At 39.6% G+C, this 10,133-nt stretch overlaps 1 protein-coding gene across 3 annotated transcripts; it reads left to right on the top strand.

The window, feature by feature from the left end:
- The first annotated feature begins 795 nt into the window (after positions 1-795).
- E2F6 (E2F transcription factor 6) lies at positions 796-8,884 on the top strand. 3 transcript variants are annotated; one of them, XR_014174729.1, is made up of 6 exons: positions 796-1,039; positions 3,354-3,570; positions 5,124-5,284; positions 5,444-5,556; positions 6,189-6,390; positions 8,103-8,884. XR_014174729.1 is itself a non-coding variant. In XM_081945276.1 (6 exons), the coding sequence occupies exons 2-5, from the start codon at positions 3,359-3,361 to the stop codon at positions 6,315-6,317; spliced, it is 615 nt and encodes a 204-aa protein (XP_081801402.1). In that variant the 5' UTR covers positions 802-1,087; positions 3,354-3,358; the 3' UTR covers positions 6,318-6,332; positions 8,103-8,884. The 3 variants fall into 3 exon arrangements, 2 of the variants coding, with proteins under 2 accessions (XP_081801402.1, XP_081801401.1); XM_081945276.1 differs by having other exon boundaries at positions 802-1,087; positions 6,189-6,332; XM_081945275.1 differs by having other exon boundaries at positions 812-1,039; positions 6,189-6,332.
- The last annotated feature ends 1,249 nt before the right edge of the window (positions 8,885-10,133 follow it).

The raw sequence follows: 10,133 nt of genomic DNA, 5'->3' as shown, positions 1-10,133 counted from the left end.
TCAGGGTTTTTTTGGTGCCCGGGGCAGAAAACTCGTGACGCTGGGGTCGGGGACTAGTGTGCCCAGGAACCTAAATTTTTCTTCAAACAGAATGATCCTTATGGAAACATCTTGCAGGAACTTGATTGACGGGCAGAGAAAGGCAGGCTTGGGGTGCGGGGAGTGGAATTTAAGTGATTTTTACGTGCAAATCTCAGTTTTGACTTTGTATTACTGCTTTACACTTGACCTCTAATAAAATTATACCTTTCTCAACAAATGGAGCTATTGTATCCAAGGATCGTGGGGTTCCCCCCCCCCCCCGAGGATTAAACTCTGAGAGGTTTGGGAGGGTTTAAGAGCTGAGCACCCTGCAATGAGTTGTGCACCCATTACTTGCCCCAGCTTCTGCCAACCTAACAGTTTGAAAACATGCAAATGTGACTAAATAAATAGGTATCACTTTGGCTCCATGAACTCCATGCAAAACAAACAAAAGGAATTTTAAAACATAATAAAGAAGAGCATTCTAGAAGCAGTTCTCCCTGAAGAAACCTTGAAAACCCTAACTTGGGGAGTCCTGCAGACGAAGCGGCGGCGGTGGCGGCAGCCCCCGGAACCGAGACGGATGCCTCCCGCCCATCGCAGAGCACCCTTGAGCGGCTCCTCGACGCCTCCTTGATCCGAAGACCAAGGTTGGAAGAGGCGCCTTCAACTCCTCCCGCTTTGCCCTGAGCAGAAGATGGAGGTTCTGCTCCGTTCCGGACTTAAAGCTCCCGCTCGGGATCCGGCAAACAGCCCGGCCCAAGGAAAGCGCTATAAAGCAACAGCGGCAGCCGAAGCGGTTCCCCGGAGGACGAGGAGAAGCAGAAGAAGCGGGCGGCGCTTTGCTGTCTCTTCCTCCTCCGCCCCCTTCCCGCCCTCTCTACTGAGGCGGAGAAAGGCCGGGAGCGCTGCCGAGGCTGAGCCAAGATGGCCGCCCTGGCGTTGGGCCGGAGCCCCGGCCGAGAGTAAGGAGCAGCCGCTGCGGCTCCCGTCGCCTTCCTTGGATTTGCTGCCAGTAAGTGAGGCAGCGGGTGGGCCAAAGCAGAGCGCGGGGCTTCTGAAGGTCTCTCTCTCTTGCCTTGTGCGGATAGGCGAAAAGGACGGAGGTGAACTGGCTTGGCCGGGCTGGGTGGTTGGTTGCCAAGCCGGCGAGTTGAAGGGAGCCCAGCAGGCGGTGAGAAGGAATAGAATAATGGAGTCGTCCCGTCCCCCACTCCGTGAGGAGGATCAGAGGACGGGAAGGAGGGCTGGGCGGAGGAAGGCGCTTTTGAAGGCGGCTCCTTCGGCTTCTCTTAAAGGGGCCTTGAGAAGGAGATTAGGCCGAGTGGAGTTCCCGGGCTCCGGCTGCCGCCTAAACCCCGTTCGCGTTTTCTGGGGCTTCCCCCATTTCGTCTCGAAGTTTGTCATAGTCTGCAAGTCTTGGCGGTCCTTGGGCCGGGTGGGATCGTAGGGTAGGGCTCTCTCGCCCTTGGCGGTCGGCCTTAGAAAGATAGCGGTGTGTGAAACGCCTGGGGAATTTTCCTTTGCCTTATTAGTAAGGCTTAGTTCCTAGAGGTCCAAAAAAACGTTGGGCTTTTGTTGCTACAGTACAGGCGGCCCTCGACTTAACGTCGGTTCGTTTAGTGACCGTTCAAAGTTACAAGGGCGATGAAGAGAGTGACTTAACGATCGTTTTTAGACACTTACGACCCTTGCAGCATTTTGATGACTGTCACCCAATCAAAATTGGGACGCTTGACAGCTGACTCGTATTTATGACGGTTGCGGTGTCCTGGAGTGCGGTGATCTCCTTTTGCGACCTTCCGACAAGCAAATTCAATGGGAAAGCCAGATTCATTTAACCAACCTCTTGGTAACTTTAACAATTGTAATGGTTCACTTAGCAACTGTGAGATGAAAGGTCGTAAAAGGGGAAAAGCTAACTTAACACGTCTCGCTTAGCAACATAAATTTTGGGGCTCAGATGTGGTCATAAGTCAAGGACTACCTGTATTGGCTGCCAGGGTCCAGAATTTTGTGACTGCAGAGTTGCTACAATAGTTGTAAGTCCAAGGACTGGTCATAAGTAATTTTTTTCAGTGCCATGGTAACTATTGTAATGCTATTGTGGAGCCTTTTAATGAATTGAATGGGTTGTGGTTTTGTTTTTAACTTTCATTTAAATCTTTAACACTGTGAGGGATGCTGAGAGATGAGATCCTTTTTTTTTTACTCCAACCCCAATATTTACTGAGTTGCCATCAAGAGGTCAGCATTTTGGGTTGAGGTTCATCTAAGATCTGCAAACAAATGCCTTTTTTTCATAATACTTTTTTATGGTTGCTCATCTTATTGAACATGACTCTGGGCAGTGTACAAAACAACTTATTGCTTGTATCCTATCTTTCTGGAAGTTATTCAATTCGGAAGTAGAAACAAAATGCATGAATGGCAGTAATCTTTTAAGGGACATTAGATATTTAATCATGTAGTGTTTTGAAGGGATGTTGGAGGACCTATTTTGAGCTAATAGTATAATTATGTCAAGGGAAAATGTGCTGTTTTTCTTCAAAATCTCTATCTACCAAACACATCACATTTGCTGTAAGATTATTCACATGGCCCGACTGTCACAAGATCAGCAGGGTTTATTGAATTTGCACATGGCATCATTCTTTTTTGCTCTTAAATACCGTACTATACACTCCATAGGCATATACAACAATTGAAAGTGAAGGTGAAGAACAGTTGGTTTCTGCTAGCCGTAAAACAATGAAGGTGGAATCTTTACAAAACTTATTTTCTCCTTAACATTTTGTATTGATACGTGTGTATGTATAAAGTTTTAAAAACAACAAATGCAAATTAATTATAAGGGAAAAAATCAAAGAAAGCTAAAACTGCAAGAAAGAAAGAAAAGCTAAAGGAAAAATAGAAAAGAAAAAAGATACAAAGAGGTGGTTTCCAATCTTCTTTATAGCATTTATAAGTACAATTATACGTTTATCTCTTTCTTTAAAGTTATCTCACAACTCTACCCTATCTAATAATCAATATCATAAATCATACGTTTATTTTTTCTCTTTTACACAAAAAGTCCATCAGGGTTTCCAATTGGCAATAAATGCAACTATTGTTTTTTCTCTGATCAAAGAGGTAATACTAGATCAGAAATGTCAGTAAATAGCACCCGAACTTTTTAGAGGCAATGCAAATATGTTCCATTATTGAACTGGTGCCTGTTAGCTAGGGTGATTAGCTCAAAAGCTCTTGATGACAAATGTGAGAAGTTTTCCATGTTACAACCCTGTTACAGTGGATTAATCTGTACTTTTATTTAAACCATGCAGAATCAATGAAAGGCAGAAAGCCCCGTTATGATGGATCCCTGGTTCAGCTGACCAGAAGATTCATGGATCTTGTCAAAGCTGCTCCAGAAGGAGTCCTGGATTTGAATGAAGTATCTCGTTTGCTAGGAGTACGGAAGCGAAGAGTATATGATATTACAAATGTGTTGGATGGAATACATCTTGTTCAGAAAAGATCCAAGAATCATATCCAATGGGTGTAAGTTGGCTCTTTTTTTCTAACTTTTGTACTTGAGATCCTGGATATTTAAATATGATGTGGCACATTATTTCAAACTATTAATTATTAAGAGTGTGATAAAACTTGGAAGGCTTCTTGGACACAAATTGTTCACTACCTCTACTATGGGTAAAAGGATACAGGATTGACCTAAGGATTTCTCCAATTATATATGCAAATATATGAGTTTGGTCTATGTTCTAAGCATCATAATTCTATAATTTGAGTATCAAACTATTGAGATGGAGAAACTTCCTTGCTTCAACTCTTACCGCAATACAATCTCAAGTGGAAAGAATCTCCAATAATGATGCAGAGCTTTTTTATATATAAATATTATTAATGTAAGACTTGTAAAGATCTTGGATTGTGTAAAAATGTATACAGCAGTATTTATACAATTTATACAACCTGATCTAATAAGAATGTCAGTCAGTTTACACTGTAAACTCTGCACAGGAATAGACTATTTGTATGTATGTATATATATATGTGTGTGTATATGGTCCCATGACATGTGTAGCTGCTGGTGATACCTGATTTTAGAAGTTTAGACAACCTATGCCTTGTTGTGTCATCATTTAAGAGATATTTCATTACCTAAACAGCAAAATGACCAAGGGAAGGCAAAAAGCAGCAGGAGCAGGAATGACTACTGGTTTTCCCATTGAGTTTCCTTGTCGGAAGTTGGCATGAAGCACTGGAAACTTCCCTTCTCCTTTCTTTTCCTTGCTCACTTCTTTTCTTCCCTGCCATTGGTTTCTTTCCTGTCTTCCTTTCTTTCCTTCTTCACTCTCTCCCAAGAATTCCTGCTGGCTTCACCATTTACTTTGAGAATTTTGCAGTAAGAAAGTGGGGAAGCCAGCAGGAAATTGTAAGACCAAGGCCAACAGACAGATAAGTGGTTGCTGCCATGTGGGGGACAAGCGAGGGGAAACTAGGGTCATGAATGATAGGGGGCATGAGAGGCGCAGTGCAAGTCAGGGAGGTGCGCAAAGGGAAACCGTAAGTGAAGAAAATTTCTGGGAGTCGCAGGCATGTGCAAGAATTTCTGCATGGGTTGGGAAAGGTGATTGCGAGGGCAGTTGAGGCCAGGAAGGGTATGTGGGGTTCATTCCTCATTGTTCCTGCCTTCCTTTCCTACTTCTTTTCCCAGAAGGCAGGTATGTAGGTTCTGCTGCCTGGGGGAGGGAGCAAGGGATTAAATGAGCGTCACCAAATGTTGAAAATAAGGATTATGTGACCCCAGCAGCACTGAAGCAGCCACAGCTTCCCCAAATTTCATTTCCTCAGGAGTAAAGAGTGCCAGCCTTCTATAAGATGTCCTATTTGAGGTATCTTTGTTGACAAAGTTTGGATATACCATTTTGCCCAGTTCAAGGTTACAGACACAAGAATTTTAGTAGTATGTAGATGTTTTTATGCTCTCATTAAATATGATTTTGGTATTGATAAAAATGATGTGATGCTACCTATACCTTTAAGCTTAAACCTTAAACTTTCTATGATTTTTTTTTGAAAAATTATCTTAGGGGTTCAGATATTAAGCATATTACCAAACGAACACCGGAGCAGCAGGAGTTAAGAGACGAACTCTGTGATTTGACAACAATGGAAGAAGCATTGGATGAATTAATCAAAGATTGCTCTCATCAGTTGTTTGACTTGACAGACGATAAAGAAAATGCACAATATCCTTTTTCCTTAACATTGACAACTATTCAAAGTTCCTGGAATTGAACAATATTAGGTGTTTGTGTAATTATAATATTTTAATAAACCCACTGTATATACTGAGAGTAAACCATACTTTCTACTACTGCTGTTAAAATTTCTTAACCGTTGCATACATTAGCTTATGTGACCTATCAAGATATCCATAATATTCAGACATTTCAAGAACAGATTGTTATTGCAATTAAGGCTCCAGAAGGGACCAGGATGGAAGTACCCCCTCCTAAAGAAGTAGGTACTTTTTGACTTGATTTGAAATTACTGGGATTTGATTGGATGGATAGCTGTACAAAAGATCTACCTACAAAGACCAACTGAAGTTTTCATTTTTATTTTAAATTTCACAGAAGGAGATTTGCCTCACATGCTTGTAAATTAACCTACCTGTTGAATTTAACTATAGCTTCGGCTGCCAGTTTCTTCTACAGGAAATGAAATTACACACATTTATGGTTTCTCATTCTAAAGTACCTCATTCTGAAGTTTCAAAGATATCTGAGTTGATTTCATTAGGATCAAACTGTAATGATTTGAAATGAAAATGATTTTGTCTCACTGATCTTAAGTAAAAACCCTTAATAAGAAGCTTATGAAGAGACTGGGAGATAGATACATACCCATTGCTAGTTTCAGAGTTCAAAGCTATACATAAATTAGCAGCGTAAGGTGTTTGGGACCTTTCCAGAACTGCTTACCTGGAAATTCTTGTTAACATTCTGGGGAAATAGAACTCTTTCCTGTGAATATGTTAGCATACTTTGAGTTTTGAAATACAATGAAATTTACACACTCTTCATCTATTAAAATATTTGTCCTACTGTAATTTGTTCTTTAATCTTTAAAACATATTGGTATTTTTTCAGGACTGCATAGAAGTACACGTTAGAAGCACAAAAGGCCCCATTGACGTTTACTTATGTGAGGTATCGTTAGATAATCCAGATGTTAACGCTTCTGAAAATACAGATCAACTTTCATGCAAAAGCAAATAGGCTGACTTGCTGGAGGTAAAGTACTGAACTGAAAAGAGATCAGTAGAGATGTGTGAAAAGAACTAGGCTCAAGGTAAGGAGTCTAATGTCAGGAAATAAGAATAGGTACAATTCAACCCCCATTTTTTAGTTAAATGATCACGATGGGATTCACATTTTGACGGAAGTCTTACAAACAAGTAGAATATTTATATGAGCTACTCATAACTAGAGCATTTTGCTTTTTTCTTGAAATTGTGTTGGAATTGAATGTTGCAATCTGATAGCATTATGTCAGGATAAAAAAAAATTCAAGTTGGAAACAAAGGTTGAGTAAACTTTCTAGCACTAGCTATATATAATCTTACTACAAAAAAGGTAACACTATATAATTTACATCAGTGGTTCTCAAACTGTGGTCCACAAACCCCTGCCCCCCCCCCCCATGTCCTCACAGGGGGTTTGTGAAGGCTTGAAGAAATGTTATGTTTTAAATCTTGAGTTAAGTCTTTATTTAAAGGGCAGGGGTGGGTTCCGGCAGGCACTACTGCTGGTTTGCTTGTGGGTGCGCTGTGCGTGCATGCTTCATGTGCGCTGTAGGCGCATGCGCAATGCAATAAAAATTGTTCTGCACATGCCTAGAAGTAAAAGGCAAGATGGCGGAACCTATGGCTCTGCCTGGAGAACCAATTCGGGGGCGTGGCAGTACAGCGACCCAGGCCGCCAAACCACTACCGGTTCCCACCACTATTAAAGGGGGTCCATGGTGAAGAAAAGTTTGATAACCATTGATTTACATGATACCATTAGGTTGTCAATAGTCTCCCCAAGGACTGTTGTTAAGGGAGGGTGGAAAGTTTGCGTTCTTGAATAGGTAGTTCTCTAGAACAGTGGTAGATGCAGGCCAGTTCTGAGTATCTGAAATGCTGCCACAAGTCTGCAGGGAAGATAGTCAATCAGAGCTAGGTTGTAAATGTCTTTTGGAGGGTCTGTCATAACTGAATAGTCACTAAAAGACTGGTCATAAGTTGAGATATTAACTCTACAAATGAACTTGCTTTCTCTCATTCCCACATAAGAGAAGAGTATCTTTATTATTGAATATTGAATTTGTGATCATCACATTAAAGGTTTTAGTCATAAAACTAGAAATGTGTTTGCTTGAAAGCATATGATACAGTTATTTGTGTGATCTTTGTCCATGCACATTATTTTAGTTGTACCTAAAGTAAAGTTCCTTTATAACCCATTTCTAAATATATGTAGACTATTTAAGAGGCAAACACTGTGTGCAATAGTAGCTTCTTTACATTTAAAAAAGTGAGAGCAGGTTATCGGGAGAAATATCAAAGGATGTTGAATGCAATGGGAATAAGATCCTTAAATAAAAAGAGAGAATATAAAATGAATGGAGAATGAATGGATGGATGGATGAATGGATGAATATTATGTACAAAACCGAGTGACCAAAAGTTGTCTGGTCATATAGAATGAGTGATTGTGGATTGGATCACCCACCTAGATTTGTTCAGATGAGATAGGCAGTCATGGAAATTGAATTGATGATAATCACAGAAGAAGCAGAAACAGAATATTTTCATTTTTTTTCCGTTTATTTTTGTTAATCTCCTGCCTTTTTCTTACAACCTCTCACCTTGTTTTGTACTTCCATAACTTTGATTACCTAAGCAGAAGTACCCTGATCTGTATACATGTATTGAGATTATTGCATTGCTGTGGTTAAATACTTCTCTAGTATATGGTCCTTTTCTAAAATAGTATGTGTCTTAATTTTAACTTTTGCAGTGAATCGTATGAAGAGTGGAAGAAAAAGTGAAGGATTTGATTTCTAAACTTCAGTTTCAAGGATTTCCCAAGGTTTAAATCACTATGGACCAATGCAGAGATAACAGGCATTTCTCTTTTTATTATTATTATTTTAAAGAGTGAAATTGTGGACACCTCATCTGAGAACTTGCTTCCTGTTTCAGGCATTCCCAATGGCATAAAAGAGAAGAATTAAATCAACATCTTTCCTTTAACCCTCTATATCAGATCCAAGGTTTATTTACGCTGGAAAAATGACAGTTAACACAAGACAAATGCAGAGACATACACTAAGGAATACTGCTTAAGCAAGTCAGGCTTAAGATTTACAAAAGTGGCTTAGGTTTGTCTTCTGATACAAGGTTCATAAGTCCATATAGTACCTGCTGTAATTTATTTCATATAACTGGCTTCTTTTGCAGCTCAATGAATAGTAGCATTTGGATTACTTTGACTGCTCTTTCAAAAGATAGCTCTTTGAAATTGAAGAAATGTATTTATGCTTGCTTGCACAACAGTTATTCCAAGGTTGTTTTGAACAAGGAATAAAATATAAAAATCCAAAAGGGGAAATGTTTTATACAAGGAAACTAGAGTAGAAGAAGTAAGGTTTCAAAAAATAAGTCTGAAGAAAATGAAATTGTGTGGACCCAGCTTGTATGCATCATGTTTTAAATGGTCATTAAATAAAACTTGGGCTGCAGAACTGCACTCCTGAATCTGTACAGCAAATAATAATAAACGTGTAAATATGAAAAGAATGGTTTCGTTTTCTGTAATTGAATGGAAATTTGAAGTAAAAACTTTTGTATTTACAGTACATCTATGCCGCAATCTTACTATTTATTAGCATTAAAGCTGAACTGAGTTACCAACCCTGTTGTGAATATCGATGCAGCTGCTGAAATCTTGGCTGTCTTGAGTGACAGAATTATAGAGTAAAGAAAGGCTATTGAATCCAACCCCTGCTTAGTGCAGAAATCCAAAGACACTCTGGGTCTCGACAAGGAGAATACATTACCTGTGGGGAAATGATTCCACTGAACTGCTCTTGCAGGTCAGACATTTGTTCCATTTGTTTTCCTAATAAGTCATAATTTGCCATTATTCTAGATCTGGCACTCTGTAATTAGTGGGACCATGTTTTGTTTTTCCATCTGACATCTTTTCAAGGATTTAAAGAGTATTGCCATAACTCTACACATTTTCAAAATTCATTATGCAGTAATATATTTAATATAGTTTATTAAAAATGACACTGAACTATTGAATACAGTTTGTTAAAAATGACACAAAAGAAAACCCTGTACCACAAAAATCAATTGTCTGGGGCTTTTTAAATAGCAGTATAAATAAACTATAATCATGGATCCATCTTCCTCTTCCATGTCCACTTCCTGCAACTGCTTCTCTTTTCTTGGATTTGACTTTTGGGTCAACATCCACCAGCAGAGTATCAAAGGGGAAACTGTTAGAATAAAGTGTATGATGAAATTCCCTCGAATGCTCAAAATCTCCAATTGGACAGGTTATCTTTTCTGCCAATTTATTTTTACAACTTTAAGATGGGTATTGAAAAAACAGCTGGGTGCCTCTGGGCCATTTGCTCACTTTCAGCTCATCCCACTTCACAGGTTTGTGGGGAAGTGAGGAGGAAGAAGTATTAGATAAGTTACTTATGAAAAAATAAAGGAAGAACAAAAATACACTTAAAATCGATGCTGGCATCCATTTCTGTCCAATGTACCCGTTCAATTTATCAATTCAATGATCTCATGTTCATGACTTTCATAAAAACATTCACAAGTTTCATGGTGGCAAGGTAAACAGGCTCAACTTGCAGTGACTACAATGAGAAGCCGAAGGTACATAAGGAAGTAATCGTAAAAAATTGAGCTTGGCACAGCAGCTTTTCATAATGGAAGCAATTAGGCTGCTTCCATTATGAAGAGGCTCCTGGCATGCTGACCGAATGCTCAGTGAATGGCCAAAAGCATCGTTAGAATATGT

Source organism: Natrix helvetica, assembly GCF_964273705.1.
Source record: "Natrix helvetica genome assembly, chromosome: 2".
Taxonomy (NCBI): domain Eukaryota; kingdom Metazoa; phylum Chordata; class Lepidosauria; order Squamata; family Natricidae; genus Natrix; species Natrix helvetica.
The sequence above is the reverse complement of the archived record's forward strand: the minus strand, read 5'-3'. Positions and strand labels throughout refer to the sequence as shown.